The following is a 26,663-nucleotide window of genomic DNA, read 5'->3' on the forward strand; positions in this document are numbered from 1 at the left end:
TTTTCATTTTGATCATTACAGATAATATCTATATTATTAATCATTAAGATAATATTGTTTTTGTGCTTAGTAACGTTCCAAATTTTTGTTTAAAAATAAACAAACTGAAATTCTTATATAATAAATGATAAAAAAATGAATTAAATATGTTTTTCAAATAGACTATTACATGTCCTATTGTAAACTTAAATGTAAGTTATTCTTTGCGTAAGTTACATTTGTTATTAAAATGCCCCCCCCCCCCCCCCCCCCCCCCCCGTGCAAAGCTCTGCTACTAAATTAGATTTTCGAAAGTTGGCAGCTCTAGCGAGGGCCACTGCACTTGAGACCCAAGAGTTCCAGGAGCTCAGTTACTAAAAGCTTTGAAGGATTAAAGTAAAAAGTAGTATTTTAAAACTATCTGAAGTGCAAAATTAGTAAATGTGAAATGCAAAAAAAATTCCTGTATCATATTAACCTAATGAGTTTTATAATTTTTACTTGTTTAAAAACGTTAACAATACTAAAACAATTTATACAGCACCCAGATATATATTTATATCTCTACAAGTGTATTTCATGCATTGAAAATCAGAAATTTGGCCCGAAAATTTAGTCAATTGTATTTTTACACTTCGTATTTTGCAAATGGAGAAATAAAAGTTTAACATCATGAAATTCAGTCAGAAGAAAAGTGATTGGAGTTTTTTTTTTTTTTTAATTCATTTTGGATTCAGGTATTTTGCTTTCTTTTTATAAATACAAAATGTGTAATAAGTTAAAACAAAAAAAGTACACGTCAAGGGCGGATCCAGAACATTTTCAATGGAGGGGCGATTTATTTTTGTTACTTACTTTTTACTATGTATATTGATTTAAAAGAATGGAACACAAAGGGTTTGAACTTTAATTCTTAAACAGTTCCGGGATAGGGTATCACACCCAAAACTTTCTTTTCCCAACATCAATGAAACTTGTCAAAATTTGCGTTTTTCGAACTTCATTTTCGAAAAATTACCAGTAGAGAGTCCCTCAAGAGAATGGCGATCGGCCCTCCCTTGTATCCGTCCCTGGTATACATCTCTTGTTTCCCTGCCATATTCCATTTCACCCTTAGAAAGTTTGTTTTTTATGGAACTGGTTACTGTACTGCCATGCAAAGCACAAAAGTTGTATCTGCACTTTTTATCAAAATTGAGCTACAATCACCATGTGGTTTTTGGTCACCTATTTCACCTAAATACAAATTTTTAGTGTCATATGTCAATAGGAAATTTTTTTTTTTAATTTTGAAGAAGTTGCGTCTGAATCAAATACATGGTGGCACAAAACTTTAAACGGCAATTTCTCATTTTGGACTTGATTGCAGATACGACTTTTGGGCTTAGCACAGCAACTGTTGAGTCTTTTCATGCATTGAAAAAAAAAAACTCTTGCAATATCTCTGACAATTCCTCTTCTTATCGTGGATACTGAGGGTTTCACAGTAGCTGTGTTGACACCTGTGCACATGCCAATTGATTTGTTTTCTTTCATTGTACTGCATTCTCAATATAAGATAAGTGTTTTGTAACTTTCCCTTTTTTAATTTTTTTTTTAATTTAAAAGTAAATATATTTTATTACCCACCTAATAATTTATTACACCTAAGAAAGGAATGATTTAAAATTTTTAAAAAGACAAAAAAAAAAAGAGTAAGTGTTCTTTATGGAATGATAAAAACATAGTGACATATGCATTTTTCTCCCTATTTTAGACAAGTTTAGACCCTCCATCAAGTAAAAGTGGAAAAGCTAGCGAAGAATTGTATCAAAGTCAAGGTGAGTACCTAAACTGCTTAACATTTTTTATGAACAGGTTTGGGCTTAATTATGGATGGCTTTATAATCTTTCTGTTTTTAGTACTAAAACTGTTTTGTAATATTTTATTTAACTTAATTCTACAATCTTTTATTTTTTTCTTTTGTGCACATAACAGAAGTTAACTTAAAAATATAATTTAGCATTTCAATATTAGATAGCTGACAAATATAAGATTAAAAACTTATTTATTCAAGCCATGTCTTATTCTGCTGACAAACTTCCCAGAAATAAAAATGGTTGTCGGGGGGGGGGGGGGGGGGGAATGGATCGACAATGATGGAACTACTAAACATGTCCTGTTCACGTGTTTGGGGGTTACAAGGAACTCTGGGCCGATCCTAGGGTGTTGGCCACCCGCAGGCAAAAACCAAATGTGCCGCCCCTCTAGAGCATTTTGCACTTTTTGACTAATATTTAACGTCCTTATCCATCTTCCTTCAAGGTTCTGTATCAAGTTTAAAGGGAAACAGAACAGAAGAAGGATGAATTTATAAAAAGTAATAAAAGTTTATTCTAGCAAGATACTATTAAGGTATCTTTGAAGAAAATACTACATTCCAAAAATGACTAGTCATAAAAACGCATTTTAGTCTGTCTTCAGGGGCATCAGAGGAAGGACAAGAAGGAAGGGGGGCTATCTCCACCAGAAAAATTTTGAAATTAATGCATGATAAACATATTTAATCAATCTTTAATTGTGTTAGGTAGCAAGAAGAAGAGAGTGGGGAGGGGAATATTCAAGCACACTTGTACACTCACTTTCTGTTTCTCTTAAACTATGCTATGCTATTGGAAAATCAAGAATTGCTTTGACTTTTCAAAAAAACATTTAAAAATCAGCATTTTTATTCAATTTCTTATAAGTTATGTTATTAAAAATTCTTGAGAAATTTTGCGTAATTCATAGAACTATGTGGCCTGCTGCCGCTCCTTGCTCTTGGCCGCCCATGTGGGGTGCACGAGCTGCACACCTGCTAGGATTAGTCCTAAGAAACCCCTTTTTCAATGTAAAGAAGTGTGAGCTTTTATATGAAAAGTCATACTTTTCATCTAAAAGCTCACACTTCTTTGCATTGAAAAAGGGTTTGGTTGTATCCCCGAAACACATATCTGCAGTAATTTGCAATTTCTGTGCATTAAAATGGTTTTAATTCATTCATTTAAATTTCAATCACAAAGGTATTTATTCGTTATTGTGTTTTATTCATTTTGAAACACTTGGACAGAGATTTTTAGCAAGATTTTACAGTCTCTAATTTTCTTTTGACAATAGTTTCAGTTTTGATGAAATTGGCAACAAATATATTTATGTCATTGATATGAATATGTCTCATTATTCATATCAATAACCTTTATGTAAATTATTAACTGGTGTTTCTCTTTCAGCTCCTAATAGTCATAGCCTCACATCTGGTTCATCTAATCAAGAAGAACTGATGCGTGCATATGAGTATGCAAGACGTCATCCGCCTCCACCTATTCAGTATGACAACGGTCACAATCGAGGTCACAGTCATACAAGTGGAACAGGTACCACTGAATCGGAAGCCACTGATCCTGGCATCCGGCAGTTCAGTGGTACTCCTCCAAAGCCAAATGAACGCCGCCAAGGAGCATGCCTTACTCCTGGAACACAAAGTAAGAAGCTTTCTTTGATAGTTACATTTGTATCAAATAATGTAATTATTTTTTGTGAAAAAACCTGCCCCTGGAAAAAATGAATTCTTCTAAAACTTGTTTTTATCCGAAAAAGTTGATCTTTATTATCTATGTGGATATATATTGTCAAAACAATGAATAGACAAAAATATTAAATTCCTTTTTTTTACTGACTATTTTCAAAATTTATTTATTTAATATTACTCATAATCTTACATAAATTCCAGCTTCTTTTTTTTCTTTTTAATATTGTTTATAATTACATATAAGTACATATAATAGAAATTAAAAGGTACAGTCCTCTTTAAAGAATTTGAGAAAGTGAAACAGAAAAGTTAACTATCTATACATTATAGTTAAGATTTTCAATTTGTGTAACAAGTTAATTAAATTCCACTGAATAATCTTGTAGGTTTCAATCGTCCAAAAAGAATATTTTGTGCTTTGTACAACATGATGATAGATTTTATGTAGTAATTAATGTTACTGGTAAAAAGTTTTTGAAATAAGCTAAGTAAACAACAAAACAGTATATTCCTTAAACATAAAAATTGGTATGAAAATTATAAAAAATAACTTAAAACCTGGATTATAAAATCTTTGTTTTTAGCACCTTTTTTCATTACATTATTTTTTGAAAACATCTATAATTGTAGATTGCTTGCTGAAAGTCTTTTGAGAACACTTTTGTAACTCTCCCCCCCCCTTTCTGTCTGTCCCGTTTTACACTTAATATTTATCAATTCATTATTGTGTTTTACATTTGAGGCTGTGAGAAGCAAAGGGATGTAAGTGGACATTTTGAAATTTTGAATAAAACGACTTTAAGAATAACGCCCTTGGAAGATTAACATTGAATTTTTTTTCTAAATCATGCTATACAGCGGCACCTACTTGGGCTTACTAGTACTATATCTTACCCCAAGACAGAGGAGGGATTCCCCTACCATTTGTACTGGTTATCTCCAAATTTTTAATTTTTCCACTTACATCCATTTGCTTCTCACTGCCTCATTTAATATTTATTAATTTGTTAGCTTCTGCAATACTTATATTTCTTTGTATTATTTAACTCTAATTTTTGTCAGCGCTTTTTTTTTAATGGCAACAGCAAAAGAAATTAGATAAAATAGTGAAAATGTTTTGATGAAATGTGAATGTTGTTTTTCTCACCCGTCATTGGCGGAAACTATTTCATATTTTTATGTCTATAATTGATCTTTTTTTTTTTCATTAAGTTACCGCCCTACAACCAGGGCTAAGGCAGAAATACATGAAATACACAACCAGCTCAGTCAATTCCGGCCAAGAACTTCAGTTTTGTGCTTATTAGCACTCATCAGCCCGGCATAGGAAGTGACTGAGCTGGAGGTGGAAAACCTCTTAAGGAAGCCAAGAGTGCCAAACAAACTAGTAGTTAATATAGAATTAGCACTGACTAGACAAGTGACTGAAGCAATGGTTCGGTTCAACTCAAAAATTCTATATTAGCTGCCAGTTTGTTTGGCACTCTTGGCTTCTTTAAGAGGTTTTCCACCTCCAGCTCGGTCACTTCCTATGCCAAGCTGATGAGTGCTAATAAGCACGAAACTGCAGTCCTCGGCTGGAAATTACTGAGCTGGTGGTATATTTCTTGTATAATTGTTCTTACTTAATTTAGGTTTTGTTTATTCAAAAATTTTCTCAGCAAAAATATTTGCTGAGAAAATATTTTTTGATTATCCAAGGAAATGAATTGATTAAGCAGGAATCTTTAACATTGCATCTGTGGGGAATATTGGGTTCCAGAAGGCTTTATTTGTATAATCGGGATATTCATTTATCCGTCACCCGATTAAGTGGAGCTGACAACTGACTGTATAACATTTTGTGCATTGCATTCAAAACTATAGTCTCTGACTCAATTTGAGTTTGAAACAATTGGTTTAGTGATTATTGGTTAGTGAATGAAAAATCCTGTTTCCATTACCCCAGCATGTTTTTATCTACCCCAAACACTAGAGGTAAATGGGAAGAGTGATTTAAATTCCCATGAGGTTGATGTAAGTGTATAATCATGACATACACTATCAGTTTAGAAGCATAAAAAAGTCTACAGCAACAATACTCAAAATGCAGTCCCTTAGTTCTCGGCCAACCAGCTGAATCCTCCAAATGTTATCTCAAATCATGTAAAATAAGAAATAATTAAAAAATTATTAATTATGTGCTAAACTTATGTAAAATACAAACAAAAGTATAATTTGCATCAAAATTGAATCTTGCAAAGGGAAAAAAATAGAAAGAATGACAAGCTTAGTTGTTTCTATGTGTCATATCCAGTATGTATGGGTAAATTGAAACACCTAGATCGCTAATATAAATTGCAAAGAAGGTGAAATTCATAAATAAATGTTTTCAGTAACCTTTCCACATGACAAATAAAACAAGTTGAAGCCAAATTACTTTGTGTTTGTAGATATGCTGGAGAGGGAAATGTATAATTTAGCCTTAGATAAAGAACTTTTTCAGACCATCATCTTCAAATAATTATGACTTCCTCACAGTTGTTCAAAATGCTGAGGAACTGTCATAATATTTTCTTTATGTTACCTATTCTTTGCTCACCTATATTTGTTTCAAAAGTATGGTTTTTGAATGCAGTTTACAGGATAATAACTGGTGAACAATAACACAGTATACAATAGTTTTTAAGCATTACAGTTCGTTTCCATTATCTCCAACTGATCCTAATTTGATTCTTCTCTGTCCAATATAAAGTATTTTTCATCAATTCTGACTTGATCCATCACTACATATTGTAATATATAGTTTGCATAAAATTCTAGTGTTAGAATTTGAAGCAATGGGGAGCAAGGCTATGTAAATGGACTTAGATTAACAAGTACCAAGACCAAACCATAGGTAGACTTTCATTGAAAAGTTTTACTAAATCATACTGTTTTGCTGCACCTACCAGGGTGCATTTCTTGCACAAAACAGATGAGGGTTTCTCCTCCTCAGGGATGCCCCAAAACTTAAATTTTAGGGAGCGGGGAAATTCTTTCAGACCAAATTACCAAGTGGCAAAATAAAGGGTGTCCCAAAATTAACGCAAGATTTGAATTTGGTGCCATTTTTGCAATAAATTGTGGGCAATCTTGAAAAAAAGAACAATTTGGCAGCTGAGGGTCTAGGGTTATTACAAATGGAGCGTTTTCGATTCTATAATGCGTTTTCATTATCGAACAATTATTTGAAAAATAATGAATTTGGGCGGGTCAAGCAGTTTACTGTTATTGGCGCTCGATATCGCAATTAGGTAATGCGCAGGTGGTTGTGGGATTGCTGACATAGACGTTTGACTTCAAATAACCCCATAGGGAGAAGTCTAATGATGTAAAATCACACGATCTAGGGTACAATTCATATCACCGAAACGAGAGAGTACACGAACAGGAAATTCCTCATGCAGTGATTGAATTGTTTCGCTGGCTGTATAATAGCATAACACTCCATTTTTATTAACCCTAAACTCCCAGCTGTCAAATTGTTCTTTTTCCGTGGCTGCCAACAATTCACAGCAAAAATTGTGGCAAATTCAAATCTTGCGTTAATTTTGGGACACCCTTTACAAGTACAGTGAAACCTGTGTAAGTTGACAGCCTGCAGTGCAGTAGTTTAGTAATCAACTTATGGAGGTTAATATAATGATCCAGGACTTTCTGTACCGATAATAGCAGTCAACTTACAATGGTGGTCAACTTTGCAGGTTTTATTGTATGCACACTGAGATGTAAAAGGAAAAAACGCTACTGTCTCCAAATTTTTGCTAAATCGTCAGCTAAAATTTGTCAGAAAAGGATTTTTTAGGAGGTTAGAATGACCTCCCATTAGGGTGACCCTGCTCCTACTATTAACACTAATTATCTCCAAATTTATTTTTTTGCACTTATACCCCCTGCTTCGATTGTACAAAAAAATTGTAAGGTTAGTTCTATGGTACGATTCTTTGCTTTGAAATTGAAATTAGTTGAACTGTTGTCTCTGTCATATGACTCATGTTTCATGGATGAAACATATAACTATGTGTTTCATTCACTGAAAAATGAATAATTTTATATTTTTAATTTAAAAAATATTTAAACCTATAGTAAATCATTTTAAAACGTTGTTTCATCTTCACTTTCTATGATTATAAAGGTCTTTGACTAATTTTAGATATTATTATGATACAGTATAACTTCAATTTAATGTTATCCAATTTAACGATTTCCTCAATTTAATGATCATTTCACTGGTCCAGATTTGAATGCATTTAATCTCTACGCTCTTCAATTAAACGATATCCTTGATGTAACGATAGCTTTTTCCAGTCCCTTGACAATCGTTAAATCAGGGTTATACTGTACCATTAATTGTATAAAATATTGTTATTGTATCAACTGTTATTTCTTATTTTATGTATGTAGTGTTGCAATATTCTTATTGCAATGCATTTGTATTTAAAGCCTAGTTAACCACCGTAACCTAACCTAAATTTAGTTTTTGTTTCCCTGCCAGGTGCTTCGGGTCAGAACACGGACTCCAGCACTTCGGATGAAGCCACGCCTGTCAACACTCCTCATCAAGCCAGAATCATTCCGGCGGGATTCGGAGCACTTCCCAGGGAGAGGTCAAGGACGTCTTGGGGAGGACAGAAGGGGCGAAGCCAGTCAGGTGCCAAGAAATCAAGCTCCAAAGGAATTAAAAAAGGGTAAGGTTCCTTTTTAATGATTTATTTTAAATATAATTTTAAAAGCAAAAAGAACATTATGTATTTTTTTCTTTGAAAGTGATTTAGTTTGAAAATGCTTGTATTTTATACTAGTAATTTTCTGTTTGTAATAGCTTAATAAAATGTCACTCTAGTGTTCAAAAGTTTGATGTAATTCATTAATAGTAATGTTTTAAGTAATTTCCTATAAATTTTCATATTTAGGAGAAATAAATATTTTGCACCGGAGCTCTTAAGATTACAGTAGAAACTTTGCCCGTTTCATACATTATCTCACTTTTTACGCCATTTTTTGTTGGTTCATAAAAATTGCTATACTAGTAATGGTAAAATATTTCGGGTTTTTGTAACCTTTTTTCATAAAATCCCCTTAATACGTTTTTCTTATTAAATTGTTGACCATTGTGCAAATTATAGTTGCATTAGAGTAAATTTTGAAGTGATTAACAATTTGAATATGACCTCTGCTCATTTTTTGTATATTTTAGCATTTGTTACCGAATGCTAAATTAGGTATTAATTTTAGCTCTTTAACTATTAGAAGAACAATAAATTCTCAGCATTTTTACAAAATAACTGGATATTCTAGAATTTTGTAATAAAAAGTTATTGGATGTTTTTTTATGGTTTTTCTTGTATATGTGTAACATACATGCTTCAAAAAATGTTTATCCTCAAAATTTTCAATTACTATTGTATAGAAACATTGGCATTTGTAGAATTTTTTCTTGAGGGAACAGATTTTTGAAAAGTTATTTATGGGGATTAAAATTTTCTCTCAGCCAAAGTTTTTAATTACATATCAGACAAAAATAATAACGTGTTAATTTATTCTGTGCAACACTTATATTCAAAGTTGTAGAAGATGATGTAACTAAAAGATTCCAGTCAGTGGCGTTAATAAGCAAGTTGCTTGCCACCACTTGAGTTTATCATGTAAAACGTTTGCTGTTCTATTTTGTTACATGTAGCTAGGTTCTTTCAAGTGCAATATTTAATTAATTTTAGAGCTAAAAGCATGACCAAGCCTTTGTATGATTTTTTTTCTGAGTTAGTAAATGAACTTAAACTAACAAATGACTTATGCAATTTAATGATTTTTAAATTTTTCTTCAACAGTTTTTTTAATGACGAAACAGATTTCAGAATTTCTACAGGGTAGACAGTTGCTCTTCTCAATGTCCCTCTCCTTTGTGAGCACCCATGTGTAAATTCTATAAATATTTAGATTTGGTGTAATTGTTAAATGAATTGAAAATTGTGTTCTGAAATTTATTGTTTTCATTCAAGATGTTTAGAATCCTTACCATGTTTCAGCGATTTTGTATCTTGTTAGTGCTCCACTTGCATCACTTGTTTGGAACCTTGGTTTAATCTAGCTAAATCTTCCTCCTGATTTAAAACAAAACCTGATATTGCCAACCCAATGTATATATTGGCCATCCTAGTAATTTAAAAGCAAAAACTGAAATTAAAAACTCATGGGGTTATTCATAATTCCTTCCTCGGTTTCAAAGTGCTATAGTTAAAAATATGGAGATTACAGCTGAAAACAACATGTGTAAGAATGCAGAAGCATTTCAAGTTTTATTAACATGCTAGCTTCTCTGCCTGCAGCAGTTATACAGCATGCATCAATGCAACAGTTCAGTTCCTGCTACCCTCTATATCAACTTTGATAAGTTGAGCTATTACCTTGACAATACTTACCTCTTTTTGGTGAGTCCTATGAAAAGGGACATGTTATTGGCTTGAATTTGAGTTGGAATACTTTTTTAAAACTACTACTCAAGCATCCAAACTCAAATTAATGCCAGTTATCCTTCTCTATTATTTCAAAAGAGAGGTAAACATAGTCAAGGTCATAGATCAACTTATCAGGGACATACTATACTCAACATGGTACTATAAGTGCTTTGGGGGGTAGATGTTATCCTTGTGCATTTTTCTTGTGGGGTTATGTTAAAAGAACTGCCTCCTAGTTTAACTAAACTGCATAGATTGATAAAACTAGCTGTCAATAATGTTGATAGTACCATGTGTTCCAGGAACTAGACTTTGGCATTGATGTATGCGGTATGGCCAAGGAGATAGAGCACCTCCAAAAAGTGTTTAAGAAAAACTTGAATTGTTTCTGTATTCTTTGAGATGTTCTTTTTTGCTGTATGTGTCAAAGTTCTTTTAGTATAGCACTTCAAAACTCTAGAGGGAATTATAAATACCCTGCACTGCATTAACAGGCTAATAAGTTTGATTCATTTTCATCTGCCACAACTAGTACATTGAATCCTCCATCTTCTTTTAGGCAGCATCAGAAGCGGGATAAGTAGCAATCAATTAGTGCATCTGTTTTTATGAGTTACTCAGTGATTTGGTTACCATTGTTACCAGCACTGAGAGGCCTTTGATTCTTCTCACCTATTGTGCCTCTTCATCAGCAGGGCTTAAGCCTCATGTGTCGACGTCTATTGTAAGTAACAAGATGCAACCGATACTTCTTGATCTTAAGACAGTGGTTCTCAAACACCTTTTTTTTTCTCTTTTTCCTTTGTTTTGTTGGGCTAATGATCAAATCTTGTCACATGCAAAATAACACTTTTCACTTTCATTTCGAATGAACAAATGCATTCTCAAAATACTCTGAATTTGCTAAATGAAATTAACTTAAAGACAGATCAGTTGAGGATCGCTGTCTTAATTATCAATCCTTGCTGAAATTTGCTGCTTCTTTACACTGAAAAAAAAAATTTCTTTAAATACAGACTATAATCATGATGCCTTAGTTTTTTTTATTTAGTTTTGTTAAATATTTACAATGGTAAGTTTCAACAAGACACGTAACAGACATAACTCATAGTTTTTTGAAACTAAATATTGTCTTTCAGTTTACAATGCATGAAGTTTTGTTTACTACAAGCGAGACTTTAAAAAGTATTTATTCCTCTTTTTTTACCTTCTATTATTAATCATTTATCTTAACACATAATAATTCATATATATTTTCATTTACACAGTTAAAACATTAAATTAAAAGACTCAAAAATAAGTTATTGAGTAGGTATTATTTTCTGTTGTATTGATGAGATATTTATTCATTTTCCACTTCTGTTATTTATCTGCTCATTGCAGCAAGGATACGAGCAAAGATTAAGAAGTATAAATGCATATTATGGAAAAATTCCATAATAAAAAAATGTGCTTGAATTTAAAAAAAAAAAAAAAAAAAAAATGACGCTATTTTAACTGTTAATCAAAATTGCAAACCGTAGATTGCAAGTCATTTCATCTTTATCATTTTGTATTTGCTTTTGAGAGCCACTGTATTCTGTTGTCTTTTCCATTCATCTGTTGTATTTCATTACCTTTCTAGTATGTTTTTTGATTGTTTCTCTATTGATTTTAATAATCCTTGAACATTATTGCTATTGGTATAATTTATTATTTTATAATGTGTTTTACATGTTCCTTATAGAAAGTAATTTAATTTTGTAAACACAATTCTTTTTGTAAAAAATTAAATGTGGCCTTGATATAAAATTTCAACAAATTTTTGAATTATTTTGAACATAAGGGTTTTTATTCTCCTTCATGTCGGGAGCATTAGAACTTTTGAATGCATTTTGAACAGTTTTTAGTGTTCCTTAACAAAATGGCAGCATCAGTGTCGTTGCTTATGTTCTTTTTTTAAGCAAAATATATTTCAACAGTCCTTATTTGTGACATATCCTTAAATATTCATTACAGTTAGGTTCATTTCTTTCCCCCCTTCTATTAGAGTTTTCATTACTCAATGCCAGTAGGTATGCTAGTTTTGAGATTTTTTCCCCCTTAAATATTGTATTAAAAACTCGGTAACAATGTTTAAAAATAGATAATAGATTCTGTGCAAGGAGTTTTTATTTATTTCCTGGCTGTATTGTGCGGTGTCCCTGAAAATAAAAGATACATCAAGTGACACAAATTCAGCAATCAGATTTAAATAAAAGAAAAGAAATAGTGTAAAACTTCCTGTCCAAGTAATTGGCAACAGTCCCTAAAACTCCCTATTAAAATTTGGACATTACTCCTTAAAAATTAGAATTACCATCGGATTTTTTCTAATGCTGCTTGAGCAAACTCGATTGTTGATCCCTGTCAAGTTTCTTAAAATCCCTGATAGAATAAGAGTTATTTTTCAATAACCGTCAACGGTCCCTATAAAAATATTTATCTTGATAAGGAAAATAGTTCCAGAACCCTCTTTCAGAATGTGAAAAAATTTAAAATAATGACAACATTCTTTGTTTAAAAAAAGCACATCAGAATTGAAGCAATTGCTTCAAAAAAATTTCTTTTTGAATAAGTTTAATATTCTCTAAAAGTCCCCATCAGAATAATGAGGTCAAGTAAATGATAAGAGTCACAATTAATAAAATCCTAGATTATTTTCAATTTTCAATGGAAAAAAATTTGATAAATCACAAAGAATAATAAAAAAGGGAAAATTTTAAATCCCTCATTACAGGTAAATACCCTATGCAGAAGCAAGAATTTTGTTTGTTCAAACTCAAGCAAAAATGGTAACATAGTTTTTCAGTTATTAGGGGCTGCGAGCGTTGGTGTACACCACCTAAGTAGTGAACACCAACACTCCCCCCCCCCTTTACCCTCCTTCACTTCATGATTAGGAGGTTTTTTTGTTTGAGACCAGTCGTCCTAGTTTCCTCTTTATTATTTTATCCTGGATCCACCTCTGTATTGTCACTATTATGCATGATGATATCAAATTAACTCATATGAGTTGATAATTGAAACCATTTTATTGGTCTTTTAATGCAGGAATATTAGGTTCAATACATTGCCATTCCTAATATAATAATTAATAACCTTTTTTGCTTATTATTGTTAATCGCATCCTTGTATTGCAGTAGTGATTTTTTTTTTCCATTCTGGATTTCTTCGGTTGGTACCAATTCTTGAGTGATTTTTTCTCTGAATTAGTTAAACAATGCATTGGTCTTGCTTTATTGAGAAAATTCTACTTTCCTTTAGGCTTTCCAGTGATGAGAGTGACAGTGAGGGAACTATTTATACTTTCAGCCATGCTGATACTGCTCTTCGTGGAAGCTCTGGGAATGACCAGTCTGAAACAGAATGTGACAAAGAGAAAGTAGCGCGACTAGGTCGAGGTAAAGTGGTCTTTTTAATATATTTTTAATTACTATTTTGTGAGAAAAGCTTAACCCCTTAATGCTGAACTAATTGGACACTTAAACTTTTTATGAAATAATGTTTGAAAAGTGAAAAGTACAGGAAAAACTTTCATTTAATAAACTAAAAAAAATGAAGAAAAAAAAACAGGGTGTAAAATTTCAATAAACTATCCTTAAAACGTGACAGTAGGAATGAAAAGAAACAAGTTTTCTCTAATTCATTCGGTTACGGATTTAAATTTGACATTTTATTGTTGCTATTAGGCATCAAACCGTAAGTGAGGAGTAACTGTCGAAAATAATTTTCAATTATGTTTACTTGGCATGATAATGTTGAAAATTCTGATTGTGAGGGCCAACTAAGCATTTTTCAAAGTTCATTTTTAAAAAAGTTCCAGAGAAGAGCCCTTGAAACTTCCCCATTCCCTTTATGTCAACAAAGATAAGCTAAAATGAGGATTTTCAACTTCAGTGCCCTAAAATTTTGAGGAGGAGCCCCAGCAGCTAATGTTAACGAAGGTTGCCAAAAATTGTTTTCAACTTGGAAAACATTTCGGGAGGGAGCCCTAACCTTCATTTACAATAAAGTTTCCAAAATGTTCTTAAAATTACAAGTCAAATTTGAAAGCTTGTCTGGAGATGAACCTTTAGCCTCCTCTAACCTCTTTTTCCTAACACTACCAAAGATTGACTAAAATTGCAATTTTAATACTTCAAACTACTACCCTCAAACTTACAAAAATTCTGGGACGTATTAACAGCCAAATGTACTTCAAGCTCCTAAAATTTCAGGCTTCCAGTGTGATCAAATTTTCTGCAACCTTAGCCTAAACATGGCAATTTGTCACAAAAAGCTGATCTGTCATTTTAGATCACTTTTATGTTAGATCCTAGATCCTCAGGATTAGAATCTTGGAAGCTGAAAATTTGCGTAGGTTAGTTTCAAAGGCATCTCTACGCTATACCTCAAAAAATATCATCCTATTGGGTGATGGTCAAACGGGGACAATTCGAAAAATTAGAGCTTCCTCATAGTTTCCAAAAAATTTCAATCTTCAGAAAATTTAACTTGAGTCCACTGTCACCCCTGACATCCAGGGACTGCAGTTTTGTCCTTTTTATGGACTCATCAGTCTGGAATAGTGTCTAATCACACTGGAGGCAGACATCATCTCATTGAAACTGACAGAGTGTCAATAAACTGGTAGAAAAAGTTCTTCAATGAGATAACATTTTCCTCCAGCTCGGTTATTCACTATTCCAGACCGATAAATGCACAACAAGGACGAAACTACAGCCTATGGGTGTGGTAACTGGGCTGTCAGCATATTAGAGCAAGATTCTACTAGGTTTGGCCTACCCTCATCGAGTGACCAAAAATTATTACCATAGATGAAGAGTAAAAGTTATGATGATGTGAGATTCCGGGCTGTTGTGCCGTTGTCTGAGTGTTGTTTCCCCAAACATTTTGACCACATCTGGCGGCCATCTTTAGCGTTAGTGTGGTCGAAGCTTCCAGGAAAGCGACTTCCTAACAACTGATGCAGATTTTGAAGTGTTGTCACTATTTATGTTTGAACTCTTCCTACATAAATCTCTCACTTCGTTTTGGTTTAGGATTGGCTGATGAATGTTTGTCCTTGTTTCTGGTTGACTGAAACTTGGGCTCTCTTCATTCTGGGAATAAAGAGATTCATTCAGAATCCCCAACCAGGATGAAGAGAGCTCAAGTTTAAGCCAACCGGAAACAAGGACAAACGTTCATCAGTCAATCCTGGCCCAGAACGAAGAGAGAGCTAGCTCTTCCCACATAAATAGTGACAACACTTTGAAATCTGCATCAGTTGCTAGGAATTCGCTACCCTGGAAGCTTTGACCACGTAAACACTGAAGATGACAGCCGCAGATGGGGTCGAAATGTTTGGGGAAACACTCAGACCACGGCACAACAGCCCGAAATCTCGCAGCATTATTGACACCGGCCGTGAAAGTACAGTAAAAGTTATGTTTAAAACATGAAAAAAAGAATCTCAACCTCTTTCGAGTGAACTAATCAGGGTTGTTAGGCTAAAATGCCAAAACTGACTAATTTACTGTTATCCAGTTTTCAAAAATTGTTTTCATAAACAAAGGGTAAGAAGTTGTAAATAAAACAAAGGTAAAGTTGTCTATCTTTTCCCAGTTCCTAATCATGGTTGTCATGGGGGGGGGGGCTAAAAAGTGCCCAAAAATGAGTAATTTACCCTCATAGTTTCCAAAAATTGTTGCCACAAATAAAGAGCAAAAGCCGTAAACAAGACACTAAAGTGAGATTATCTACCTTTTTCCGATCCCTAATCAGGGTTTTCAGGTGCTATAAGGTGTTCCAAAAGGAGTTATTTACCCTCATAGAGTTTCCAAAAACTGTTGTCGTAAATGAAGATTTAAAGCTGTAAATGAAACACCTTTTTCCAGTCCCTAATCAAGGTTGTCAGGTGCTAAAAGGTGTCGAAAAATGAGTAATTTTCCCTTTTGGGTTTCCAAAAATTGTTAATGGCTGTAAAAGTTGTAAATAAAATGCTAAAGTAAGGTTGTCTACCTTTTTTCTGATCCTTGTCAAGGGTTGTCAGGGGCTAATAAATGAGTAATTTACCTTCATAGAGTTTTACATAAGTTGTACATAAAGATGTAGAAAAAAATATTGCAAATACAGTAGTATAGGGTTGTCTAAGCAAAAGTGGTTTTATCATAGGGTTGTCATGAGTAGAAGTTTAGATAATAGAGTAAATTTGCTAAGAAAGCTAAGTTTTGGTTAAACTTTAAAAACATTTTATAGCATTGGAGGTCTGAAATTTTGGGATCTTAAAGTCTATTTGGTTGTTAATACATTCTAGTAATTTTGCGAGTTTAAGCTCATTAGATTTTGAGTAGCACTCATGAAAAAGTGCAGAGGGGAAATTTTTTCCTGGATTTTAGGTTGTAATATATTCTGAAGCAAAGTAATTCAAAAGCCCGTACTTCGCAACTCTATTGTCAAAATATTTGTTTTTAATGGGTTACGGTTGCAGAGCATAAGTATAAATTTTGTAAAAGATATTGTCATTCAAAGGGGTTATCATAATCCTTCACATCAAGAATAGCTTGTTTTCAATGTGCCAGAGTGTGTTCATATTTGCTTCCATCAATTTTGTTTTTGTAAACACCATTAGAAAAAGCAGATTTTTTCCTTTTAAAATACGAGGCGTATCCGGAAAGTAAGTACCGTTTCGTTCTAATGCCGCTGCAGCGCTGCTGTCGGCGCTCAGTGCATACGTACTTGTTTCCTCTGTTCATCGGCTACAAACTTGCGCCATTACGGTTGATTTGTCTTGTGTTTTGCGTTTACTGTGGCCGTATATAATGTTTAAAAAAATCGATGATCCCGCCGACTGTGAAATTCGTTCTGTGATCCAGTTTTTGAATGCAAACGTAGAGGAATGCTCAGTGAAGGAATTGTGCTGCTGCATGACAATGCTCGGCCCCATACTGCTCGTGACACTCAAAGACTAATTGAACAGTTCGGTTGGGAGGAGCTTAATCACCCGCCGTACAGCCCAGACTTGGCACCATCTGATTTCCACTTGTTCCTGCATATGAAACGAGAACTTGGAGGTAGGCGCTTTGCTTGTGATGACGACGCAAAAAACGCTGTAAATTTATGGCGCTCTTCATTGGCGGCAAGTTTCTTTGAGGCAGGTTTAAATAAGCTGGTGAGCCGCTACGACAAGTGACTAACAATGGTGGAAACTATGTTGAAAAATAATTTAAGGTATGATCTTTCATGTAAACATTAAATAATCTTTAAAAAAAAAATTTATAGCTTTTTTTTCAAAACGGTACTTACTTTCCAGATACGCCTCGTACATTTTTTTATGGTTGAAATGTATTTTAATAGGGACATTTTGACCTTCTTGATGTGAAGGATTGCAATAGCCACTTTGGATGATAATATGTATTACAGAATTAAATGTTAAAACTCTACAACTGTAACCCATTAAAACAGCTTTTTTGTAAAAAAAATGGCAAAGTACAAAATTTGCGGGGGGGGGGGGTTCAAAATTTATGACAGCTTACAATCCAGGGAAAAAATTTCCAGTCATGTTTTGTCAAGAGTTTACATACATGCTACACAAAAGCTAATAAAATTAAACCCACAAAAATACTACAACTTATCAACAACCAAGTGTACTTTAAGATCCCAAAATTTTAGTTTACCAGCGCAATAAAATTTTCTGCAAGCTCAACCAAAAGTTAGCTTTTCTGCAGAGTTACTCAATTATTGCAACTTCGAATTGCAATAACCCTATGATTTGACCACTTTTGCTTGGGCAACCCTATACCATCGTGTTTGTAATATTTTTACCTACATTTTTTTCATGTAACTTAAGTGAAAACTCTTTGAGGGTAAATTACATTTTTTGGCACCTTTTAGCCTCTAACAACCCTAATTAAGGTACCCGAAAAAAAGTAGACAACCTTAGCTAAGCCTTTCATTTATAACTTTTGCTTTTTATTTATGATAACTATTTTTAGAAGCTTGATGAGGGTAAAATCCTCATTTTTGGGCACCTTTTAGCTCGTGACATCCTGATTAGTTAATACAAAATAGGTGAACTACCTCTTGGAAACTCAATGAGAGTAAATTACTCATTTTTGGCCACTTTTTACCCCTGGCAACCCTGCTTAGGGATCGGAAAAAGGTTGACTTTTTCCGGTTCGGAGAAAGGTACTTTACCCTTTTATTTACAGTTTTTACTTTTCATTTATGGCAACAATTTTCGAAAACTCAGTGAGAGTAAGTTATCTCATCGTTGGGTACCTTTTAGCTCCTGATAACCATGATTAGGGTCCCAAAAAAGGTAGTCAACCTTTTTTCAGCGTTTTATTTACGACTTTTGATCTTCATTTATGATTACAATTTTCGGAAACTTGATCAGCGTAGGTCAAGCCTAGCAGGATCTTAGACTATATTACACATAGTTCTTCCTTAGCGCTGGCTAAAGGTGGTAATTTACTGCTAAAGATCCTGTACTGTTCAACAGTTTGATCATTGGGTATTTATTACATCAAATGTGAATGTCATGTAGATACAATGGGTTGGGCTAGGCTGGATCTGTCTTTGCAGTAGGCATTAATAGACCAAGTTAACTGCCACTGGTTTACACTAATATCTAATTTTCCAGACATTTTAGAACAGGAATGGGTTATTTTTTCCAATTTTTTTTCCGGTAAAGGGCAGACTAAGATACTGAGATTATAGTCAAGAAATTCAAATATCATGACCTGCTGAGCGCAGCTGTGATTTTACTCCTAGACTAAGCTTTCACTGCAATTTTCTGCATCCATTCGTTTTTTTAAACAAACCGTAATTTTTGTACATAGTTATGATTACAGAAATATGTTTCGGCTAGGTACCCTATTTAGATATGGCTTTAAGTAGGGGGAACCCTCGCCACCACCTTGGATTGTAAGTGTTTTTTCAGTTATGGTTTACTACCTCAAAAATTAATTACTTGCAAGTAAAATAATTATTTGATTAAAAATTAAGCAGCATAAAATTAACTTTGAAATGATGTTTTTTTTTTTTTTTTGTAGCTTTAGGCGGTGTAGAGATATTTAATTTCAAAGTTCGAATTTTTTTGTAAAACTGACTAATTTTTCGTCGTTTTGTTTTGGGGCTCAGGGACAGGCCAACACATCACTCTTCTTTTATGCTTGAATTCTGGTTCAAAATTCATGAACTCTAAGGTTAAATATCTCTGCACCTCTTACAGCTACAATAGAATTATAAGAACTTTTTAAAAGGTAATTTTATGCTCTTTAATTTATCAATGAATGATTTTACTTGCAAGTAAATAGTTTTTGAAACATGAAACTAAACCGAAAAAACGTACCTAGAATCTAAGATGACGCAGCAAGTTCCATATATTTCCAACCATATTTTCATGGACAACCTGGCAAACACTTATTTAGGTATCTTATCATAACTATGTATATATATATATAAAAAATTTTTTGTTTGAAAAAGAGATGGGGGCAGAACTTTGTTGTGTGATCTTGTTTTGTCCATTTTTAATGGAATTAGAACAGAATACATTCAGGGGTGCCCATCCCCCCCAAGCTCAATAGCTCAAATTCCCCCCCCCCTCCCAAAAAAAATTATCGCTTTCGAATCGGGTTAAACATAACAGTTATTAGAGTATTGAATTGCCAGTCAAATTTGGGGGGGAGTTGGGGGTTGCGCTAACAAATACCATTTGAACTGAAATATTGTGAACCTTGAGTAAACAAGTTTTGGAGACCCTGAGTTTTGCTACACATTATTTATTTATTTATTTATTTTGAAACGTATGAGTAATTACAGGGAGAGTGGGTTCAACTTTCTGGTTTGAGATGGAGTCATTACTAGATGTATACAATATGAACCTTGAAACGGAAATAGTATAGCCACTTAGTTAGGGGGTGCAGGGGTTTCTCCCCCGGAAAATTTTTGAAATTGTAGTTTTAAAACCACAGTTTCAGACGATCTCTGGTGATGTTATGATCTTAGGGGGAATAAAAGGTTCGGTGGACCCTTCCCAGTAATTTTTCAATATTGAAACTTCAAAAACGCAATTGTAGATAGTCTACTGTTGTGTTAGGAAGAGGGGATGGGTTCGGGGGCTCTCCTCCGATAGGTTTTTAAAATTGTAGTTCTAAAAACGCAGTTTTAGACTATCTGTGTTAATGTTAGGGAGAAGGGAGATTCGGGAGCTCGCTCCAGGAAAATTTTCGCGATTAAAGTCTTAAAAACACTATTTTAGGCTATCTATGGCAAGGGACAGGCAGGTTTCAGAAATTGATCCTCTAAAATTGCAATTGTAGCCGACCTTTGTGACGTTAAGAAAAAGAGTTTTCCGGAACTCTCCCGGCATTTTCTCGAAATTGGAGCCTTGAAAATCAAATTTAAGACGATCTTTATTACTGTTGACGAGAGTGGGGGAAGGAAGAAGGGCGCTTCACTTAAATTTTCGATCTTTTAGCTTTAAAAACGCAGTTTTGATAGATCTTGATAAAGTTAGTGGAAGGTTAAATTTCGGTGTCATTCCTCCGGCAGTTTTTCAAAATTGATACTCCAAAAACGCAATTTCAGGATTGCCTTTGATTGTGTTAAGGAGAGAGGGGGGAATCAGGGGCTCTCTCCTATATTTTTTTCAAAATTGCAGTTCTGGAAATGCAGTTTTAGGCTATTCTCGATGATAAAGAGTTATTCAGGCGTTACAGTGGGAGCGCTCACCTAGAAGTTTTCCAAAATGGCAGTTGCATAGCCAAAAAAGATGGATCAGACACAGATACTCTAACAGATATTTTTCGGAAATCCTCAAAAATGGATTCAGCTGTTCAGCACACATCAAAAATCAGAATTCAAGAATTTTAACGGATCAAATATTCTTCAATGTATATCAGATATAGGAGAAAGTAAAAATGATTTACAAAAAATAATTAAAACACATTAAGAACAGACTGTTCTGCTTCCATCAGTGAAAACCAACATCACTGAAAGTTTTAATAAAAATCATCTAATGATAAGTTGAAACAATCAGTTTAAAAATGGTAGAGAAGATGATAGTAAAGTGAAATGAAAAATTCTACATAAACTTAAGCTAATTTATGAAGAAAATATAGTAATTGTCGATTGGAGGGATTAAAAATATGTTATTCCCAAACTTCAAAACTAGTTCTTAACGATTGTTAAGGTACAAATGAATCAATGAAAGACTAGAGCACAGTGGTCAGAATTATTACAAACATTGAATAAAGGAGAGGGAAAAACTTTTTATTTTAGTTATTTTTGATCTCTCTCCCTCTCATCACTGTTACACGTATTCATCATGCAGAATTGCGCTACCCCTTCCAGAAAATTTATAATAAATTAAAAAGAAAGCAAATCGTCTGATCCAGCTTTGAAACGGACACCAACTCCATCTCGTCTCTGATGCTCCCTTGATTGAAAAAGAGACAGTCATGAAATTTTGGAAAGTACTTGGAAAAAAGTATTATTTATGCATCTATTTCTTGTTGAATAAGTTATTTTTCCTTCCCAAAATGAAAAAATTTGATGTTCTAAAGAAACAAAACTTCTAGAAAAAAATCCCCTCCCCCCCCACTGTGGGCACCCCTGAATACATTTTAGGTATTTGTTGGGTAACATATTGATACTTACATATAATTTTCTACTGTTTAGTAAACACAATACAAACACTGCATTAGTTTCACCCCCTTATAAATCGTAGTTTTCATGTCCTCCACCTCTTTTGCCTTATCAATAACGCCACCTGTAGAAAATGGTCAATGCCCATGTCATATGAATATGCAGCATTTAAAAGATCCCTTGGGTGTTCTTTTGGCTTTGAGTGCCCTCGACAAAATTGAATCTCTAGTGCAGTTTCCCATCGAAAAGAACCCAGGTGCCTCCATCCGGTGCAAACTGAGCGTCAAAATTATTTGTCATTGATATCCATGCCTTAATGGTGGCACATGGAGACTGAATGCCATATCATGGAATGGCACTAGGTCTGCAAATGGCTAAACAGCCTAACTCAGTCCCAGTAGAAAGAAAGGAAAAAATGCCACCTATTTCTTTTTTTTTTTCAGAACTAGTATGACTAAGGCCGGAGCTGGCCAAAACATCTTTAACAGCCTTTAAGGACCGTGGGGGGATGTCTCATAAGGTCAAAAAAATTTTTAATCAAGTACAAATAACATGGAGAAATTACAGTTCATAATTCGATTATTATTATTATTATTAACAAAAAAGTAATATTGTTTTTAAAATTACTGTAATATTTTTCAAACATAAAAACTGTCCATACTCTAACGCAAAACTTATAGTTCACAAAATGTTAAACAGTGTTCTTCTATTCTGACTGCTTTCTATGGGAGAGAAAATTTTAAAAACTTACAACAACAACAGAAATGAACCCTATGAAATCCAAAATGTTGTTTGAAAGGAAGATTGATTGATGAGTGAAATATCTTAAGTGAGAAACAGAGAAAACAACAGTTTTCATTTAACATTGCACAAATAGGAGTAAAATTGGCACTGAAATTACAAGCATTTTAAACAAGATAACTTCTTAAAATGGGAACTTAACCCTTTGATGCATGTGACTTCATTTGAGACCTCCGTTAAGAAGGGGAAAAAAAGTCAGCCAACTGAAATATGGCTCATTAATAATTGACTAAAAAGGGGGGGGGAGGTTGCCTTTAAAAAAGCCTCTGAGGTTTTTAAACAGATTTTACCATAGATAATTTCAGCATTTGCAGTTCCTGAAATTGAATAAGCCACCCATACATGCCCTGATGGGAGGTCACTGTGACCTCCCAAAAAAATTCCTTATTCTGCAAATTTTCTCTGACGATTCAGCAAAATTGTCATCATTCTGCAGAATTTTTAGTTCCATTTGGCAAACTGAGACTTTTAAGCTCTCCCAAAAATTTTAGTTCAGGGCGCCCCTGACGCCACCTTGCAGAAATTTAAAAAACTAGGGGGCCTTGCCCCCTGCTCGCTGACGCTCACCAATCCCCTAAGATTGCTTCACAATCTTATTTGATTCGCAAAGATTTAAATCGTCCATTAGAAAGCAACAGATTAAAAACACATAATGAGCTCCCTTTGGATCAAAAAGCACCCCTTCCCTGGGTTTCAAAATAACTTGTACGAACTTGCAAAGCCGTAAGGGATAAGGGGCTCATAAGCATTGAAAAACTGCAGTTTTGTACGTTTGAAGAGTCGCTTTCATATTCGTGGTCTCTAGTAATGTATTTTGATGTTTAACTCTGGGCTTGAATTGAGTTGAGCCTAAGATTTTGCGTTAAAATCGAAACCCTAAAAGTTTGTGAATAAGAAAGAAGAAACATGCGAATAGAAAAGACGTAACTATGGCAACGCCAAATAAAACATCAGTAATTTTAATGGATGTGAGATTATTCGAACTTTATTTTTAACGACCTGTAACTTTTTTTCCTTTGGAGATAGAAGCTTATTTTTTCGACCATAGGTCAAGTTAGATCTGGAGCAAAAAACGCCGCTCTTTCCAGTGGTGTCAAAAAAAAACTGTAGGACAGTTCCTTCACTTTTTACTGATAGATTTAATGAGGAAAGTAGTGCCTAACTTTTAGTTAAGCCTAATGAACGTCGAGCTACAACGCAAATTACTCCCGCCGTATTTAAGTTAGAGCATTGAAACAAATTGCGTAGAATGCAGAAAATTCTACCCTTTCCAGCGATACATAATATTAATATGTGGAAGTACTTTTTCACCCCTTTAATAGGCAATAATAGGCAATAAACGTGAAATTTGAGCTTAAAAAATTAATTACAAAAAAACTAATTCGAGTTTTAAAAAATGAAACCCCAGGTGCACACCCTCAGGGCCAGAAATAATTTTATACAAAATTTCGAGACAGTAGGTGCTATGGGTCTCCTGGACGCACGTCTGCCACAGACTTCCTTCCAGAATTTCTTTGAAACCTTACTTTTATCTTTATACATAAAGGGCTACTTCTGTCCGGATGTCCGGGGTAAACTTCAAAACTATTGGACGGATTTTAACCATTTTTCACCATAGATATCTACATTATCGGGGAGCAACTTGGGCTACAATTTATTTCTTAAAATCTTAGTTTGAAAAAGTTATGGTGAAAAACAGTAAATTTCATGTAATTTCCCCATGTTAGGATTAAATATAAAACACATTGTTAGGCAAATTCGTTGCCTAACAACAGCAGTATTAAAAGTAATCACAATGAAAATTTTGAATCAAGGCTTCTCCGGAGCAAGCATGACATTTATTGCTTTCTTAGGAGTTGTATCCTCATCTTTATACATAAAGGGCTACTTCTGTCCGGATGTCGGGGGTAAACTTCAAAACTACTGGACGGATTTTAACCATTTTTTCCCCTTAGATAGCTATATTATCAGGAAACTCTTAGGCTATAATTTATTGCTGAAAAACTTAGTTTAAAAACGTCGTGATCGAAAACAGTAAATGTCATGTAATTTCCACATCAAATGATTAAAGATTAAACCCATTGTTTCGAAAATTCGTTGCCTAACTACAGCAACATTAAAAGCAATCATAATGTAAATTTTGAATCAAAGTTTCTCTGGAGCAAACATGAGTTTAAAGTCATTTAAACATTTGGAAACTCTACTTTTCGCACCCTAAGGGAAACATAGTAGAGATTTTTTTTTCTTTTTGTGTGTGTGTGTGTACTATTTAATTAAATGAAGTTAGGCATGGTTTTTTTTTAGTGATCTTTGTTTTTGTTAGTTCATATTTTGGAAATTCTTCAAATTTTATATGCTTCAATTCGTGCTTTCGTTTCTTAATGAATATTCGTTGGTTCTTTATACTTATTGCTATTTTACTTTTCTGGGTAAGGAAGAAGCTCGATTTTTAATCACGTCAAAGCAGTGCATTTTAAGTTCTTTCAGTTAAAACAGAAAACGAAAGAAAGTAGCGATTGTTTCTGACAATTATTACTGACCCAGGCAATGCCGGGTATTTTTGCTAGTTTACTATAAAGAGATTAGCCAATTTCAATTTTCTGCACGCAAGGCAGATGTCTCATCGTACAGGAAGACAGGTCATATTTAACCTAAATGTATCGTTTTGGTTTTACCTCTTTCAACTACCTCTCCCCCCCCCCCCCCCAAGCAGATGTAAATCAGAAATGTAGTCTCCTCCTTGGACTAGGTCCCCCTCAATCATCCCTACCTTGAAAAACTTCTGGATCTACCAATTGTGAATGTGTTCTCTGAATTCACTTGTTTCTTTCTTTATCATGTTTTGAATCTTCTATTTTCAAGCGTTTTATAAATAAAATGACAGAGATTTATATGACAGAAACAGTTTTGGTTAAATGATGTGTTTTTAATTTCAGGTTTCCCTCGAAGACCTCCTCAGAGGTCCCAAGCCAAGTCTGACATCATAGACTGCTGACCAGAGACAGACTTTTTAACTTCTTATTCAGACTGGTCTGAGTGCCCTACTCCACATTGGAGAATAAATACTCTGCTGAGATCAGTAGAATGGGGCAGGGGGACCCCCGAACGGAGGGACCCGTGCCCCTGGTTACGCCCGTCCGGCGACTCCTTCCAATTATTAGGGTTGCCACCCCAAAGGGGTATAGGTGCGATGAACAGTGGTGTGGAAGCTGGTAGCTTAACCATCTATTCTGTTATTGTGTCACGGAGAGTGTGGAAAATATCTATTCTGGTGTTGAGAAATTTATATGACATTTTACTAATTATCTTTTTCGGGACATTAATTGTTCTAAAAAGTTATCAGAAAAGCACAATAGACAATTTTATATCAAAAAGTGTGTTTTAGAGTGGAGTACAGTTTTGAGAGTCAATTGTCCTAATTGAAGATTTATATATATATATATATATATATATATATATATATATATATATATATAAATAATGATTGTTTATGGTTATTCTTAATGACAAAAAAAAAATTGTTTTTTGGAAAGATTCTAAATTTTGTTGTTTAATTCTAAAAGTGAGCTGTTGATTCCATTAAAGATTCATTTAAAATTCATCAATGAAGTTGGAATTATTAATTGACTAAAAAATAATTTACCTTGATAAAAAAAACAGAATGTCATCTGCAGAGTGGTCATCACCTTCATGAAATTGTTGTGATTGTATAGCAGTTGAAAATATGGTCTTTGAAAGGACTGAATGCACCTCTTGCTAATGCTGAAAAATCTGAGATCGACACAAATTTAAAATGCTCCTGAATGTTGAAACTATAATTATGTTTTTTATAAAATATTCATATTTCAGTAATGTCACATTGTTTAATGAAATGGTATATTCATCAAGTAAATAAACTTTTTTATATTTTTAAGAAATTTATCTGTCTTTTGAGTTTGTGTGTATGTTCTTTTTAATGTAGAGGTTTTTTTTTTTTTTTTTGAATTCATATATTCACAACATTATAAGCTGATAATGGTACATCTTACTTATGCAGTATGGTTTATGATAAAACATATACATAATGGGGGGGGGGAGTTTTAAAAAGCTTTTTTCGTTCTAGTGGGACTGAGATTCTTTCCTTGCCCTTTACAGACTTAGTGCACCCATTCTTTCATTTGGCACCACTTTCAGAGAAAACTGCAATACCATTTGAGAATTTTGA

General features: G+C 33.8%; 1 protein-coding gene across 1 annotated transcript in view; it reads left to right on the forward strand.

Annotated features, from left to right (window-relative positions):
* LOC129226213 (cell adhesion molecule Dscam2-like) overlaps positions 1-25,899 on the forward strand; it is a 174,337-nt gene extending 148,438 nt beyond the window's left edge. Inside the window, 5 exon segments of the mRNA XM_054860812.1 lie at positions 1,736-1,799; positions 3,229-3,480; positions 8,026-8,236; positions 13,289-13,425; positions 25,396-25,899. Of these exon segments, the coding sequence (XP_054716787.1) occupies positions 1,736-1,799; positions 3,229-3,480; positions 8,026-8,236; positions 13,289-13,425; positions 25,396-25,454 (723 nt within the window). The 3' untranslated portion in view covers positions 25,455-25,899.
* Positions 25,900-26,663: the final 764 nt, after the last annotated feature.

This window comes from Uloborus diversus, chromosome 7, assembly GCF_026930045.1.
Source record: "Uloborus diversus isolate 005 chromosome 7, Udiv.v.3.1, whole genome shotgun sequence".
NCBI lineage: Eukaryota > Metazoa > Arthropoda > Arachnida > Araneae > Uloboridae > Uloborus > Uloborus diversus.